Here is an 18,014-nt window from a genome sequence, read left to right as displayed (position 1 = left end):
GTAAACAATAAGATGCCACAGTGTGATTTGGTTACCTATTAATTCAATAAGCATGGCAACATGAAGTGCAAAGGAGGAGAAGAACATTCACTAAAGATCAAAGTCCCAGTTTAAGACTTTTATCGTATAGTACAGTAACATGGGGTACTTCACACCTTACTTAGAAAAATAGCACGCTTTTAATTTAGTCCCAGGTAACAGTAGTGGTATTCATTGACACTGTTTTTTTTAAATATAGGGATGTGTTTCTGAATTGGGTAAATGCTGCAAACCAATTTTGCCACTTGATTCAGTACGTTTTGGTATCCTGGGGTTGAACAAATGGCAAGCTGCACAGAGCAGCAGGCCCACAAAGTTGTTTACAAATGTAATTTATTTAACTTTTTTTCTTCTGCAAAGGTTTCCTATGCAACTGTTCCAACAACTTACCTTGACAATTCACTGGAGTAGAGGTGGTAAGATTTCAGATGGAAATCTTTAAATGTGAAGGGAAGCACATGGATTACTACTGACTGGCAAGTTCACTGTATAACCAGTCAACAAACTGAGATGACAAGTAATACATTGAGTGAGTTGGTTCATAGTTCTAAAGGGTCAAGCATTCTGAAACCCTCTTTTTAAACAGTGAAACTTAGGCTGAAACTCACTCTTTTGCCCTGTATGGTAGCAGTGTTAGCTGATTTTAGCTCACTGAAACAAAGATGCCAGTGATTTATTTGCTACCAGATTATTTGGTTGAATTTTATACTTTTTAATTCACTTGATTTCTGCATACTTACTACTGAAACAGTGATTTTTATAGCTGATTTACAAAATAACAAGTATACGTTAATCATTCTGTCAAGCTAGTCATTTAACCAAATTCAGGGTTTTGGGAAAAGGATTAAATATTGTATATACAGTAGTCATTTAGTAGTGGTTTAACATAATGACTGTCACATGTACTCTGATCCAAACAATTAAAAGATATCCAGAGAAGTGCAAATCCAGTATTTGTGTAATGGCCAGCACCCCTCTACAAGTATATATAAGTGGTATATATATATATATATATATATATATATATATATATATATATATATATATATATATATATATATATATATATATATATATATATATATATATATATATATATATTTTTTTTTTTTTTTTTTTTTTTTTAAGTGTACATAATACACAAAATCCTTGATTGTTTGGTGCAGTGTATGATACAAGAAATTATATTTAAACAACCGAATAATAAACAGCATGAGAAACAATAACTTTTATTCAAAAAATGTCACTGCTAACACAATACACTTTTACCATATATAGTAGAATTCTTACATTATAGAACATTATATTCATACAATTTATGTAAGAAATATTCAACATGGAAATCATTGTAGTGTAAAAACAGCAAACACTAAAACAACATAAAAGGCATTCAAAAAGCTTGACAGTGTACTGCAAGTTAAAACATTTATAAAACCTGAATAACTGGAACAGCCACAATGCATAACGGAAGCAATTACAACCGGCTTCTCAACAATACAAAACTATTGTAGTGATTTCTATCCCCAGCCTCTCTGAAGGGTTACATTCTTAATATTCCTTCATTTTAAACACTGTTTCCAGCTCCCTCTCAGTCCAAAAATGAACACAAGATTGGCTTGCATGTCCAGATATGGCTTCCTTGGTTCTTGTGCGTTGCAGCAGCTGGGGTTGTCACAGTCACATGTTAACTTTACCAGTAGTGCTTGGATATCCCATCCATTGCTAAGTGCTCACAAGGGCCACGGCAAGTCGCTGAAATCTACTGGACCGCCCAGCCCTGCATCTGCTTCCAAAAGACTCATGATAACAGCCATGGCAGCTTCGTCATTGCTAGGGCTGCTGGAGCCTTGGTCGTTGTCTATCATTTCTATACCAATATGGGAGTTATCACCTGTAAAGTAGAAAAAGAATACAATCAAGAGCAATGTAATTCTCAAGAAATGTAGTCCAGTAAAGTCCTCCTTTAGATTTATGTTGAGTTGCCTGTGATTCAAGTGGTGTTGAAAAACAGATGGCAATATTTGACAGTACTATAAAACCAAACCATACTTACTAAGCAGCGAGTTGTCTGAATAGGGATAACCTATTGAATCCTGGCCCTGCCCAGGTGCAAGAGCAGCTGACGGAATGTCTGGAGTGCCACCATTGTGAATCTGAAAGCCACACGTTAAATGTTTTGTTTAAACCACAAGTAACATTCAAAAATATTACTTGCCACTAGTTCCACGATGAAAAAGTACCAAAAATCATGTTGGTAAAATCAGGACAACTATAAAGTAAAATCTCAATGTTCTAAATACAGAAATTTCCAATACTAAATACATTTCTATTGCTCTAAACTAATTGTTCTTGAAAAGCAAGGTGCAGCCTAATCATCACAATAAGAGCAGACATCCATCACAGACCTGGTGGTCCTCCTACCTTCTTGCCTCCTGGGGAGGAGGTGTCTGGCGGGGGTGTGCTGGTGAAGTTCAAAGGACTGGAACCACAGCTGGATGGCGAAGACCCTCTAATCCTATCAAACCAAAAGGCCAACTCATTAAGAAAGACTAAACGCCATTAATGGGTTTTGTTTAGTTGGTTTTACAAAAGGCAAAGTTTTACTTCAATATCTAATTTATAGAAATGTATTTTTAGGTGTGCCTTAAAACAATAAAAAAAGCAATGCACTTAAAATGACCACGTGTAAACAGTTTTGGTAACTCATGAAACTCTGTATCTATATCAAAAATTCTATTGAGTTTCTGCAATTCTTTCCACCCCAAAACATTAACAAGTTTTTCACAAAAAAAAATAAAAAAAACACATTAGCAAGTTTCCTTGGCCCTCACCTTTGTATCTCCATGACTTCCTCAGCGATCATGCGGCCGATTTTTCCAGCTCCTGCTCGCGTACCTCCTGGAATGCCAGGGACTGTCGGAAGAGCTCTCTTTCCCGCACCTGCAATAGCCACAAAGCCTGATTTTCACTTCTGCTGTTCTGTCATACGCAGATAAGAAATATATACATTACAGCAATACATATGAGCATAAGCAAGGTGCTTTGTGCTGGCTGAATTCAATTAAGCAATGAACAAGAGGGCTTTATTGCAATTATATTTAGTTATGGATTACAACTAAAATTGAGGTTAATGGTACTGTTAGTAAAACTTTGATATTCATCCAAGGCTCTACAATTAAGGTTAAATATCTCACGTAAAATTAAAATAAATGGTGTTCTACATTTTCAACATAAGTACACTGCTGTGCAAAAGTCTTAGATATGTTGCCTTTTTCTACTCTGATGCATTACGAGCATCGACAATTTACTCAAAGCCTCCACTAGTGTTTTCTACTATTATAACAACCTTGACATGCATAAAGAAGGAAAAACATTGAGTGAAACAGCTCACATCACTCGATTTTCAAGGTGTGGTATCCAAAGCATAATCAACAAGTACAGAGAAACATTATCTGTAATTGACAAACCCAGGACTGGAAGACCCAAAAAGCTGTCTAACAAGGATAAGCAATACCTGAAGATAATATCCTTAAGGAATATAAAGAAGACAAGCGTTGAATTGAAACAGAACTGGCAGAAGGCACAGGTGTCATTGTCAATCCATCAACAGCCCAAAGCACCTTTAACCATTGTTCCATAGTCCAATTTCTGTGTTCTTGTGCACATTTAGCCTTTTAGAATTGTTCCCCTGGGTTTGTCAATTACAGATGATGTTTCTCTGTACTTGTTGATTATGATCATGTCTAACAAACATATATTCACATAGTTAGTCCCATACAGTTTGGTTAGAATTTAAAATCTTATTGATACACAGTATATACTGCTAAACACTACCACAAGGATAAAACATCCAAGTTCCACTCCCTCAACCACATAATAACTATATGCACTTCTGTGTGCTTCACTAGAGCATACAATTTCTGTTTAAATAGATGTAAAATTTGAAATTAAAAGGCTAATAAAAGACTGAAGCGTGCCAATGTGTGGTCCTACCATCTCCTGCCTGAAGTACACTGTCCATGCTGTGAGGGGAAGCAGCGAGCTGAAAGGTAGGGTCTGCCCCATCAAGTGTGCTGCCTCTGAAACAGGAGGGCTGTGGCATTAATTCCAGTTACTCCACTGCTACACACAGTACTGTACTCAAGATTTATACTCACACACACACAAGAAAATATTGTACGGATTTCTGAAAGCAGTGACGAATCTGAACACCTGAACCATTATGGTTCACAATGCCACATGCACATTGTTTGTGTCAACACCTGTCACAATCAGTGCAAGAAAGACATTCATGCAACCCTCTCACTTATAAACTGTTTAACAAACAACTTGATAAACACAACACGTGCAGTATGACTTCTATAATAGAAGGCTTCTATTCAAAGTGAATATGAATAGCTAATATGCAAAGTTGCCCTCTTTTGGAAACTCTATTTTTTTAATTTAGAGTAGCCAATTACTGTAGTCTTGATTTTTCTCCTAAATTTAGAATGTCCCATTATGTTCCCTCATTGCATCTATTCTCCACACAGCTCAGGAGAACCAAAGGTTCAGTGGGTGTCCTTTGATCCCACAACCAAGCCAATTTCCTCCTTTACACCCAGGAACCTGAGAGCGGATATCAGCAAGCGACTGGCCAACTGGAGGATAAAGGCTGGCACTGCGGGTGTCCTCCTGAGCTCATTTTCATAAGTATCCCATTAGACACCATGTGCAGACACAAGTAATCTGTTCCATTACTTTCTCAGCCAGCTTCAATTAAAATTATAACCACAGATAACAACAGTGGCAAGCTTTTTAGCACAGATGCATCACACTAATTTAGTTGCTTAAATGTACAATCTGAACATCCAACAGAATGAGTCAATTTCAGCTTTTTAAATTTACTCAAACTACGTCAAAAAAGAAAAGTGCTGTTAATATGCCAAAAAAGCTTGCCTAAGATGCTGTAAGAAATGTCATTACTCACGAAACAACTGTGTTAGTAGAAACTATATACTCGACTTCTTTAGTCCAGGGGTTCATGAAACTGAACCAACGACTTCTCAGTGTGATAAAAGACCCGTCTTTTATTTTAAACTTGTAACAGTTTGTTGTTATTTTTTCTCGTGTCTGTAGAACTGATGATAAAAAAAAGAATAATTAATAATACACTGTAATCATGCAACAATATACTTTTTAACCAAAGCAGCATGTTGTGTTTAATCCTGCTGACAGCATGGCTCACATCCTGTTCTACAGCCAACTCAATCCATTAATCAAACCTCCATGACCTTCCAATCCAGGCGTTGCTTCAAAAACTATTAGGCTGTTCTGGTTGTACTCTCAGTGCTATTGCTATGACAGCTAGTTCGCTCGAGCACAAGTCACAAGGTCACTTATATACTAGGAATTGTATTTAATTATAATGGGTTACAGACCAGTGTGGCTTGATCGCGATTCTGTCAATGAAAATATATCTTTCATCACAAGATTTTAATTTTGCATGGTTATTGTAGCATTGTCCAAGTACTTCTTGTATATTGATAGTGAGTTTTAAACAAGTTGCTATAAACGCTGACATATAGGACAATCTACCCTGTCTGTGACACTCTGCAAGATGTCCAATGTCATCTTGATGAAAATATTCATAAAATGATGTGCCCAGAAGTTCTTGGGGTAAATATGCAAAGATCGCTGTAGCCCTAAAATACACAAAATAAAGAAACAAGAGTAAATGAAACAGAATCAAGTAGTTTTGAGTAACAGATGTATAGACATATAATTTTTTTAATTACCCTTCAGGGGCTTTCCTCCTTCCCCCCCGCTGTGCCTTAGCTGAGACATTATTGGATGTGAAAATGCTAAATTGGAGACAGTTTTCTAGGGAGCTCAAAGCTGTAGCAGTAATTTGTACTTCAGTCTGTCTCCGCGCGTATTGGGGCCACAAAGGTGAAAAGCAAAATCTGATTATGGCCTTGCTCCTTGTTAACTCTGCAAAAGGGGGTCTGAAGTAATGCATCTTGATTTTTCTAATGAGTTAATAATAGAAATAAAAAGTTTAAAAAATACAAATCGTTCTGTGATGATTACACAATTGGACATGCTCTTACCTTTGATCTACGAACACAAACTTCCCATCTATCGCATGGCGCGAGACGTATTCTGTGGGTTTCACACGGATGTCCCCGTTCATTGGCTGTGGTACTATATGAGGATGCAAACGTCCGATCGCTACCAGGCAGCTGAGGTTGCAGCCTTCATTATCTGGCTCGTTATCTTCATCCAGTCCCATTTTTGTAGGAGGCCAACTTTTTAAATATCCAGTGCTATGTATTGTGCAAAAGCTTTTGCGGTCTGCTGCAAAAAAACAAATAAAAAACACACATAAGTGGGGAAAGCTTAAGCATTCACAATTCTAAATGGCCGATTCCATTATAACCAAAGTGGAGGTTATTACCTTTTTTTTTGGAACATGTGGATGGGAAATCCTTGTCTTCCACTTTTACCGAAGGCCTGTTGCATTTCATCTTGCAGAAAAAGGACCGCCTTGCTCCGGAACACAGTCTAGATGGACCAGGGGCATTATCTGTCTTCACAGCTAGGCCAGCTGTAGAACAGTAACAGAATTATTTTCTTGGACCTATTGATAGAACCTAGTAGTGTTTGCAAGCTAGCTTTAAAAGCCTCAAGTTCTAAATATGTTTCAGGTTGGGCCTGTTCCCAGTTCTGTTTGGCAACAGGATTAGTGGCTCGTTACATAAATTAAATATATTAGGCATATCCGAGTTCTTCACTGGTAAAATCTTACCTCTCAAAAATGTACTGTCATAGTAATTATAAAATCAGAAACACCATTACTTTTGGCATCAATGAGTCTTTCCCGTGGCGCAGTGTCTGAAGAGGAGAGCTGTTCCTTTACTTTGGGAATGTCTTTAGGATGCAGGTAATCAAATAAACTCTGACCGATCAAGTCATTCTGGCAAGGAAATTAAATGCCTATTAGCATAACAAGCAAACAAACAAAATATTTATTTTGGCAACTCAAACTCTTTTGGTGTCTGGCGTTCCAAGGACATCCTATCATTTACTGAAACAGTGTCAACAAAAGTCATTAACAAAGAATGAATTTGTAAAAGAACAGCAACCGCTTTCTTGCACTATGTACACATGGCTTTGTACTGTAGATGTTTCCAATCTGCTGTGCGAGCAAAATGGTACACGAGTGTGAAATGTCACTGCATGAGATTTACATTTATATTCCTGTTGCTTTTGCCATAGCTAGCCTTAGAATGCCAGGTGTTTATAGCTGCAGCACAGACAAGACAGCTTTGATTTACGGTGAAGGTTTGAATATTGTCTTCACTGGGACAGTCCTTCACTGCCTGGATAGGAGTCAGACTCAGGCTAACATAAGCCTGAGACTCCTTATAATAACGGGACTGAACACTCATGCACCGTATGCAGATAGGCAGAATGAAAAAAGACAGATTTATTATACAATCACTATACAACTAGTCTCAAGAAAAAAAATCAGAGCAGTGTTTGGAACAATTGGTGCACTGATTAAAATCGTGAACAAAAAAAGATTAATAGTACTCAAACCGTGACTTTTCGGTAAACATACCTGACTGTAGTTAAGAATTTTATACACGGACTCTGATACAAACAGGATCTTCCCTCGATCACAGCCCACAACAAAAAGAAACCCATCTGCTGCCTGTTGGAAACAAACGGCCACATCAGTACAGTGTTCACATTGCTTTATTTAATCCTGTCAAATGAAATGTTAACTTTTCAGTTACAAATTAAAACAAACTGTTCTAAAACTACAAAAAGCTAATATTTGATGTGACGCAGTTGGCAGTCTATACTAAAGGTTTTTTTTTTTTTTTTTTTTTTTTTTTTTAATGCAGCTTTTGAGGTTTAAGGAAATATGCACAGCGAATGATGTGTTTGTGAAAGAATTGTAGTGATTGTACCCTCAGTATAAGATGTTTCAGTTCGTCATCTGATAGGAATGCAGGTTTGTAGTTTGCTTCTGTGTATGGATTTGCAGCACCTAAAAACCAGATACAGATTTTCATGTAATACAAAGATTTGCTCCAGTTCTTTTTATGAAACTCTTTGAACTGCTCGATTACAAAAGGTAACATGTAATATGAAGGAAAAATACATTGCCATTCCTATTCCAGCCTCAAAATACAACATCTATGTTGCCATTTTTGGAGTAGTCTTGTCTCTTGAGCTTCAAGGCTAGCTTTTAAAATTGCAGTAAAGTAAATGAAAAGCTTACATTGTGATCCTAATACCTGCTGCATGCATGGTGGTACGTGAACAACAAAACCTTAATGGCAATTTGTTCTTGCACATGTATCTCTAATATAATGCTTTTTAAATGTCTCGGTTAAGGGTGTGTTGACAATACCCACCGACTCACCTCTTAGCGTTTTCATATGCTGAACGGCCATTCGTAGCACCGTGAGTTTGTCCAGCTTCCTCGACATGGCATTGCAAGTAGGCACCAAGGAGGCCAACTCATCAATAAAACTGTTCATTTTATCTCGACGCCTCTTTTCAATTTGGCTGTGGGCCTCTCTGTGTAAAACAAACAAAACAAAAGCAATGCTGATAAGACAAGTCAGATACCACAACAAACTGCAGCACCCAGCCTGTAAAGCAGATCTGAGTCAAAGCTACAGAGACAAGAGGGAATTGAAAAACAAACAAAACAGCACTTGTATACCTGGCATTCTTGATTCTTCCTTGCTGATCTGAGCACTCCCTAAACCAAAAAAGAGCATTTGCGTTTATTTTGATATACAGTATCATTTTTACTCATTTAGAACACGAGGATAATTATTGTCTCAAGCTTAGTAAATGGAGGCTTGCATCAATGCATATGTGATAGATGCATAGAAACAAGATTATTTTAGCACACTTTAGTTTATTAATTTGTGTTTGCTACGATACAGTAAACTGTACTGTATGTTGTACATAATGATCAAACGAGGATAAGATTTATTCATTTTTTAATGTAATGAGCCAAACTAATTTGTGACTATTGTAGTATCAGTTTTAATACTGCACATCGCAAACCATCTTTGGCTACACGTTAATCACAATTTAACAAATACAAAAAAAAAAAAACATTGTTAGGATATTTTCTGTACCGTCCAAGTTGTTTATCCTTGTCGGTATCCATGCCATCCCTGTAAAGCAATGAAAACAGATCAACTAAAAGTTAACAGAACAGCTTTGACATATCTGTCATACCTTTTGAGTTATTCTTGAAGTTCAGACTGTGAAATCATTATAGCATGAAATCATAATCAATGCTGTTAATAAATACAAACCATTACACCGGTTAAAATAAATCGCTTTTTGGAAGCCATGATTTCTTCAACTTTCTGGTTAATTTTATCTGGGGAGTTAAATTATTCCCACCCCTTTACCAGCTTCTTTCCTGTCAATAACCAATCAACTGCTTCCATTACTGACTGACATGTTTTCAGCCAGTAACATGCTTGGACCCAGAAGACACTGCTGAGGTGAAATGAGCCAGGAAGTGCAAGTGCTGACAGACAACCCAAGAACAAGGCATAGAAACTGAGAACTTCCTTTAACCATAATTACTGTATCACCAGATGTCATGTTTTAGAATTAAAATACATGTGTTTCTTTCAAAAATGCTAGGTCGGCCAGGGTGTCTTCTGCCCCCCACGCACCAGCGATCCCTGTAGTCTGACCGGGCGCCTGCGGGCTTGCTTGTTAGCTGCCTGGGAGCTGTGTTGTCCTCCTATGTTGTAGCTCCTGGGTGGCCGCATGGTGAATCCGCAGTGTGTAAAGAAGTGGGCGGCTAACGGCACACGCTTCGGAGGGCAGAATCTTTAGCTACAATTACGTTAATAACTGAGCAATATCATATACCAACCAACACACTTTGTTGTCCAATGAAAAAACAGCTTAAGACTTTTGTTAATGATGCAGATGCAAACGCAATGCCTTACATTTTAAAATGGTTACAAAATTCCACGTGGATTTCATTATATTAAAGTAGATGTTTTATACAAAAAAAATAAAAATAAATTGATACTACAGTAGGTAACAAAATCAAAATGTTATACTAAATCAGAAGTTAGAATTATTAGATTATCATTTTTCCTTTTAAAAACCTTATGCAGCGATTAGACATAATTTCCGGCTAACTTAATATAGCTCCTTAATAGTAAAACTTTTTAAATTTTTTTTTATATACATTAGTTTATCAATTTTCAATTTAACAAGGGAAAGGTTGAATTGAGTGATGATTACATTGAGATCCGATTAATTTTATTTATTTTTTAAATAAATGCATCACTTAGTGACCCTATTTACTGTATTGATAGTATAGACAAGATATTGTATTTCACTGTCAAAAGACTTGGAGCCCGAATCATAAAAAAGGTGCATGGTCCAATAGACCAATGGCAATAAAAATATGCAAAGCGCTTTTTCCTCCCAAACAGAAGCCACACAGCCATGTTCACTAACCTGTCGTTCGTGTAATCTGTGATCCCCTCCCAATCCACATCCATCAATTTGTATGTACTCACTACAGAGTCAGAAGTTAACTTGGGCATGTTACTGTTTTTTTGTTCGTTAGTTTTTTTAACCCTAACGATATCTGCACTGGAGATAATAAATGGAGCCACTGCCCTAGCTGAATTTGGCTACTAGACCTTTTCACTTTCTGCACACTGCATATGTAATCTAAGGAAAGAAAACAAAGCAAGAATCCTCAGGTTTGCTTCTGAATACCCACAAATAACTCACATGAGCAAACTGAGGATGCACGCATCACTGCACAGCCACACAGCTTGCAAATCTGGCCCTAAGACTAAGGCCCTAACGTTAAGGCTTCTGTTTTGGTGGAAATTCTAACAAGTAATTGGCTTTAGATTTTGTGTGCGTTTGGTTATTTTTGTAGAAGAAAGAAGTTGATTTTTCTTAAAAACTTTTGAAAGCAAACAAAAAACTAGCCCCATCCATGTTCCCCTGTATTTGACAATAGTTTCATTGCTACACTTAGTACATTTGTGTTGTTCATACTTACTCAAAGGAAAAGCCATCAAGTCTGAAAAATAAGGAGAAGGACTGTTACATATCTATAATGACAAACTTTTACTTTGATTAATAATTACAAACTGTCGAACCATTTGTTTTATTTTAGTTGTATGCTATGATAAATCCCATGGCAGAACTTAAAATGTGGCCACAATTAAAATGCCCTTTCAGTTAAATAATAAAAAAGGATGGTTTTCAAGTGTGTAATCAAATCACAACAAAATACAATCTTGGTGGAATTAACATAACCCACTAATAAGGATAACAACTTATTGGACACCTCAATGGTACCTTGAAGCAAAAATAAAAAAAATACAATACAGTAAATTAATTATACAGTCACTACTACGGAAGACAAAAGGAGATCAACAGCATTTTGTTATTAGTATATTTTGTTATAAGCCTAGAAGTCATAATAAGGCAGTGCCAATTTTATTTGAAACAAATAGACGTGTATTTGAAATTAAAGCCATGAATAAAGAGAGTCAGTTTATATTGTAGGAGATTCAGGGCATAACTAAATGCTAGAAACAGAAAGCATGCTTCACTGAAGTTCACTCACTGGTAGTCTGTAGAGCTTCCCTTTCGCTTGCGAGTGTAGTCCATGCCTGGAGCACTCAAGGAGCTGGAAATCAGATCAGTGGGACCCGGTGACATGAAGTCATTCATTGTTGAAGAAATGTCCATTCTCTGGTCTGCCATTAGATCATCTAAAACAAGGACAGCATGTCAATGATTAATGCACAGAGCAGAGTCTTTGCATCATTCATTGTCCTTCAACAGGTAAAAACAAACTGTGTTAAAGCCCACCTCCAGAACCAAGGATGGTTATGTCTGCATTCATGTTTTGATTTTTTTACACAATCAGACCTTTTATCCAATAGCAGGTTTGGTGGATGGCCTACATTACCATTATGCAACTCCTAGTGAAACAACATGCCCTGTGCTGTAAGGAAGGCAAGCAGTTTACCACTCCCTGGCTTTTAATTATATAGAGCATGAAGGCTCAATGGGTTTCTTTTCTTTCTTATCAGAAGTTAGAGGAACATTTTGCTTGCAATATGTGAAAACACATGGAAAATAAATGTGATCTGCCCTGGAGTTACAATTACAATTCCGATTGCCAGATTTCATTCTGTTCCATCACCAGAATGAAATCTATTTATTTTAAACCGGATTTTACTTCAGCATGCAATTTTTGTACCTGCTGAAATTTCAACAGTTTACTGGACAGTAGGTGCATTGTGCAGTCGCTCCAAAATATTAAAGCAAATTTGGCAGTTTTGTATTCTGTACACATGACACACACAGCCTAGTTGGCAATGCTGTAAGCAAAGAGAATGCCTCCAGAGACCACCGGGAGAAACAGACTTCAAGATACCAGTCATCCTAATGCTCTCCATTTTCTTATTTACAACCTAGGACAAATGACAAAAAATGGTATAAATGTTTAACTACATGCCATATGTACACCGTCATTTTCAGAATGAAGATATATTAGTCCAAGGAAAATCACAATAATAGAGGATACTTTAACCCGAGTACAGTGCACACCCTTAACATGCAGGCATTCTAAAATGTGCAGTGTGCACTATAATATAAAAAATACAACATCATTTAATATTCTTAGGCCAGTATCGGATCAAGAATGGCTTACTATTGTATTATCCAGGAAATTTTGAACTTGCCTAGATGAATGTCTTCATCTAGGCAATGTGGGGAAGCTATAAAAAAGGCTAACAAGATACTCGGATACATTGTGAAAAGTGTTGAATTTAAATCAAGGGAAGTAATGTTAAAACTGTACAATGCACTTGTAAGACCTCATCTTGAATATTGTGTGCAGTTCTGGTCACCTCGCTATAAAAAAGATATTGCTGCTCTAGAAAGAGTGCAAAGAAGAGCGACCAGAATTATTCTGGGCTTAAAAGGCATGTCATATGCAGACAGGCTAAAAGAATTGAATCTGTTCAGTCTTGAACAAAGAAGACTACGAGGCGACCTAATTCAAGCATTCAAAATTCTAAAAGGTATTGACAGTGTCGATGCAAGGGACTTTTTCAGCCTGAAAAAAGAAACAAGGACCAGGGGTCACAAATGGAGTTTAGAAAAAGGGGCATTCAGAACAGAAAATAGGAGACACTTTTTTACACAGAGAATTGTGAGGGTCTGGAATCAACTCCCCAGTAATGTTGTTGAAGCTGACACCCTGGGATCCTTCAAGAAGCTGCTTGATGAGATTTTGGGATCAATAAGCTACTAACAACCAAACGAGCAAGATGGGCCGAATGGCCTCCTCTCGTTTGTAAACTTTCTTATGTTCTTATGTTCTTATGTTCTTACAATGCAGGGCTATATTTTATTGTTTAATAACCCTTTATTACCCAAGTAACCTCAAACACGTATCAGAAAAGATCACAATCAAACAAAAACTGCCACACTTTGTAATTTCAACAACGCTGGATAATAGAAGCCAGCTAGCTCGAAAAAATTATTTAGTTCCTTTTTTTCACTCACAGCAAACGCCAGTGTCTCCTTTCAAAACCTGTCTGCGTTCTCCTTTAATATCTTTTTTACTATGTACAGTTGGCCAAGACACACAGACAGGTTCCCCAATCATCAAAACACAGTACTTAAGGAGAAAAAAGAAGACACTGACACCATGTTCTCCTTTTTCAAATGTCACAAGAGAATGCAAAAAAAAAAGTATTTGTTTTGATTTGTGCCAAAATTGATCTCAATACTTGTTTTCCTTTGTTGTATTCAACTTGGAATGTGAAGTTCTGTGTTTAAATCATGCCCCTTCACTTCAGCGTTGTTGAATATTTTTGGTTCCCAGAAAAGACCATAATTTACCTACAGCTCCCTCATAGCCCAGTAGTGAGCGTCACATCAGCAAATACACGTCCCACATCTTGTTGCCAAGTTATTTCAAAGACCTACTTGAATACATGCCATCTGGGGCATTGTCATGATTACATTCCTCTAAAACCACACAGCAGACAAGCTGAAATGGTCTACACAGCACTCGTGATATTGATTCAAATGATTATATAGATGTTTAATAAAGTTAATTATATACTGTAAGAAGAGTCCTAGATTTGTTCCAACAGCCAGCTCAACTGAAATATCAAATGCCACGGACTACAGGCTGCTCATCACTCAACCCCCACCCCCACCCCCATCTCCCCCCAAAGTGCTGAGATCACATGACTCATTTAATCATGCACACTCTGCAAAACCTCCCTGAGAAAATCAAGGTCAGGCTGTAAGTAGGTCAGTTGAATCAGCTTGCAATGCCTGTTTGCTCAGAATACATACCATAGAGACATCAGTTAAGCAAGGCTACATTTACCTGAATAATGTATACACATTTTCACTGTGCTTTTTTAAAAATGCACTCCATACTGTATCTCCATTGCTCCTACACATCAAGATCTTACAGACTTTAGTACCAAATGCAGTTTGTCGTGGCTTTTACAGATGCATTGCTGCAAAGTCGTTTTAATGTGCCAAGAATTTGGGTCCAGGCAAAGGTTTGGATTTCTGAGGATTTGAGCTGGAATCAATTTTCATTGATGTTCCAATAGAAAGATCAGTTATAGTAGTTGCCCATCCCGGATCAATGATCTCTATGCAATACAATAAACACACAATATCTAAAAAACAAAGAATGTGCATGGATTCTGTCTGACCTACTGCAAAGGGGCAATGTATTAACAGGTTACACTTTTACTGTATAAGATTGGATGGTTTTTATTTTTATTTTAAAAGCTTGTCTGTACTATACATTTAGAGCCAAAAATGCATTTCAAACCTGTCAAATGGACTGGGAAGCCTGGAATTTGAGCTAAAGATGGCTACAATTCCCTGGTTTCAATCTTGCATTGCAGAAATACACTTTTCTTAATTATGCAGAAAGGAAAAAAGAATGGCAAATAGGCAAATTACTGCATATCCTGTAATGAAAGCATGGGCAAATGGTGATCAGAAACATGCTTACAGACACTCTGCACACAAACGCCATGAGCAAAACACTTTTCAGTGCACTCTCTTAAGGAATAGTACCCACACTATCACCAGCAACCAAGCTTTCCCATTCACTTTGGTACTGTTTATGTTGTGGAGTAGTGGTTAGGGCTCAGGACTCTTGAGTGGAGGGTTGTGGCTTCCTGATGGGGGACACTGCCGCTGTACCCTTGAGCAACGTACTTCACGTAGATTGACCCAGTAAAAACCCAACTGTATAAATGGGTAACTGTAAATAATGTGATCTAGCTATAACCATTGTAAGTCACACTGGATAAAGGCATCTGCTAAGAAATTAATAATAATGCGCTGGCTTAGTTTGTCATTTAAATAATAAATATCTAAAAGAAACTGGCATTACTTTTTTTATTGTATTGCTACATGCCAATACATCAGTGTTAATAACATCACCCATATGACTGTGCCCTGGTAACTAGCTACAGAGTAGATGTAGATTAAAGTCAGCCACAACACTGGGCTGGTTTTCAGATTTCAAGGAAGAGATGAGGGCAGAGGCGGTTTCTTTACAGAAATTAGTTTCAAAACTCAACAACGGGCTAGGGTTTTTTTTTTTTTTTTTTTTTTTTTTTTTTTTTTAAATTTAGTAGTTGCCAATCATTTTATTATTTTCTCCCAATTTAGAATGTCCAATTATTTTTAGGTTCAGCTCACCACTTAGGTTTGCTGCATTTCCATCGCAGATGTATTGCTCTGCTGCTTCCCTAGTTAGACACCACAGCTGCAAAGACTCGTGTGTGTGCTTTTACCACTCCATGGCTTATCATTTTCCCTGTTTTATTGAAGCACATGTTTTTTGGTTTTTTTTTTGCAGCAGCAGCACTGCCTTCCTGAGCATGAGGCTCTGACTATTACTTTTACAATTTAAAGTCTGACTGACGGTGGATTACCACTTGGTTGGTCTTTGTTATGATCCTGGTCATGTGCAGTTTGATCCGTTCCAGGTTTTACTAGGACAGAGCTTGAGGCACAACCTCAGTTGTGTACTTTATTTTATAAACTATTAACTCACTTAGTTCAGCTTGTAATAGATCAAAATGCTTTGCAACACAAGTCTCTTTTGTTTCAATTGGCCTTATTTTCATTCAGATGATCAGAAATGTAATCTTTAAATGTAAAGGCTATAGTGCATGACTTTTTTTCTGAACTAGGAAACTAACATTTGCAGTCTAATTGTGCAACATTTCTCAGTGCTGTGTCACGTTATCGTGTCAGAAGAGGAGTCTCCTTTATAGAGCTGTATATTTGCCTCTTTCCTCTTAAATATTGCACTTTCTGTACACTCGTTAATGGTATTTTGCTAGACTTAATCAATTGAGCAAGGTCTGTATGCACCTAGACAGCAAATAACTGATGAAACTACACAGTGTTGTGTCTGTGTAAAATATTATTAGCTAAACTCTGTACAGTATCTACAGTATTAGATACAGTATTATATACTGTTTGGCAGAACTGTATTTGTACGCATCTCTTGAGGATGGCAATACAGAATGCCCTTTCTTGGACAGCTGGAATCAGCCACTTTAGTTTTGTTGACATAGTATAATACCTTTTGAGTTCTGGGGTTCTGAAGAGATGCTATTCCTGGCTGAAGTCCACTTTGGGGGTTCATAGCTCAGTACCACTTACCCTGTGTGACCCTGACATTGCATACGGTATCTAGGTAGCTGTTAGAAAACCTGTAGAAACTACATAATATCGAAGTGGATACCTACAAAGTTGTTTGGGAGTTCTCGCAAGCACAATATGACATTTTCAGTGTCCTCCTTTCACTTTTTTTCTCCCCCACATTTGCTTCCATCACACATTCATGGTCACCACTAAGTAACCCGTTACTGAACTAGAAGAGCGTTTCTGTGTGTAGCGAATATCAGGAATATATCTGGAACAGTTTGAAAGATCAGTCCGTTCAAACATTGCCTGTTTTTGGTGCTAATTTGCCTGTGTCACAAAACCATGTCAATCTGACGTGGAATGCCACACACATGTTTTAAACTGCACCGTAACCAGGTACTGTAATAAAACAACTGATACAACACAGTTTTAATAATATACAAAGGTACTTGAACCAACCATACCCAGTCAATGAGTAGGGTAGCCAAACGTCAGTCCGGTAATGCTAGGGTTAACTGGTATTTAACACAAGAACATTACCGGTAATCAGCAATACATTTAATCTAACGATTACCGAAGAATGCTAACGTAGTTAACCTGCTTTAATGAATACAACATCCCTTCAATAACAACATATAACCCTGTAATTTACAGTACTGTAAAACGTTATACTACGCCTTAACTTACACATACAAAAGCACTGCCCCTCCCCCCGAAATTCACAATATCCTTATTAGAATAACAAAATAAGATATTTCCAATACCGCTGCTAAAAGAAAATATATGAGCATTAACACACACATGTAATAAGTTAATTCGAGCAGTATACTTACATGGTAAAAGTTTAGTAAGTTCATTTAAATACAGGAGAAAGGTGCTGTGATAAACAGCAGTAGTCTCTGACCTACTTTCTGCCTTCAGTAAATGTCGCACCACTAACCTACTTTCTAGCCAATGACGTCTTGGAAGCCAGCATCTACCTTCCAGCCAATCACGCCGCGTTCTGGAACAGTGTAACCAATAATTCAGTACCTTGTGTGACAAGCACCCAATAGAAGCGTGGCCTTTTAATTTTGCAGCACCGCAAGCTCTGTACTGTTCGCTACATAACACATGCGCGTTATGAATGCCAATCATAAAATGATCAACATTTAAGTTCATTTTTTTGGCAAATTGAAATAATAATAATACAAATGATACACAATGCATACACAATCTAGAACAAGCGA

General features: G+C 37.3%; 1 protein-coding gene across 3 annotated transcripts; it reads right to left on the bottom strand.

Annotated features, from left to right (window-relative positions):
- Nucleotides 1-1,251: 1,251 nt before the first annotated feature.
- LOC121329874 (aryl hydrocarbon receptor nuclear translocator-like protein 1) lies at nucleotides 1,252-17,710 on the bottom strand. 3 transcript variants are annotated; one of them, XM_041275845.1, is made up of 19 exons: nucleotides 17,619-17,703; nucleotides 12,329-12,542; nucleotides 11,687-11,834; nucleotides 11,114-11,134; nucleotides 9,192-9,230; nucleotides 8,765-8,803; nucleotides 8,459-8,616; nucleotides 8,001-8,080; nucleotides 7,646-7,738; nucleotides 6,880-6,997; nucleotides 6,479-6,628; nucleotides 6,132-6,378; nucleotides 5,617-5,723; nucleotides 5,009-5,159; nucleotides 4,033-4,118; nucleotides 2,871-2,979; nucleotides 2,461-2,554; nucleotides 2,093-2,192; nucleotides 1,252-1,930 (listed from the first exon to the last, which is right to left on the bottom strand). In XM_041275845.1, the coding sequence occupies exons 3-19, from the start codon at nucleotides 11,824-11,826 to the stop codon at nucleotides 1,770-1,772; spliced, it is 1,893 nt and encodes a 630-aa protein (XP_041131779.1). In that variant the 5' UTR covers nucleotides 11,827-11,834; nucleotides 12,329-12,542; nucleotides 17,619-17,703; the 3' UTR covers nucleotides 1,252-1,769. The 3 variants fall into 3 exon arrangements, with proteins under 3 accessions (XP_041131779.1, XP_041131780.1, XP_041131781.1); XM_041275846.1 differs by having other exon boundaries at nucleotides 6,132-6,375; XM_041275847.1 differs by lacking the exon at nucleotides 12,329-12,542 and having other exon boundaries at nucleotides 17,619-17,710.
- Between the last annotated feature and the right edge of the window lie 304 nt (nucleotides 17,711-18,014).

The sequence above is a fragment of the Polyodon spathula genome, chromosome 17, assembly GCF_017654505.1.
Source record: "Polyodon spathula isolate WHYD16114869_AA chromosome 17, ASM1765450v1, whole genome shotgun sequence".
NCBI classification, from domain to species: domain Eukaryota; kingdom Metazoa; phylum Chordata; class Actinopteri; order Acipenseriformes; family Polyodontidae; genus Polyodon; species Polyodon spathula.
This window is presented reverse-complemented; position numbering and strand designations above follow the sequence as displayed.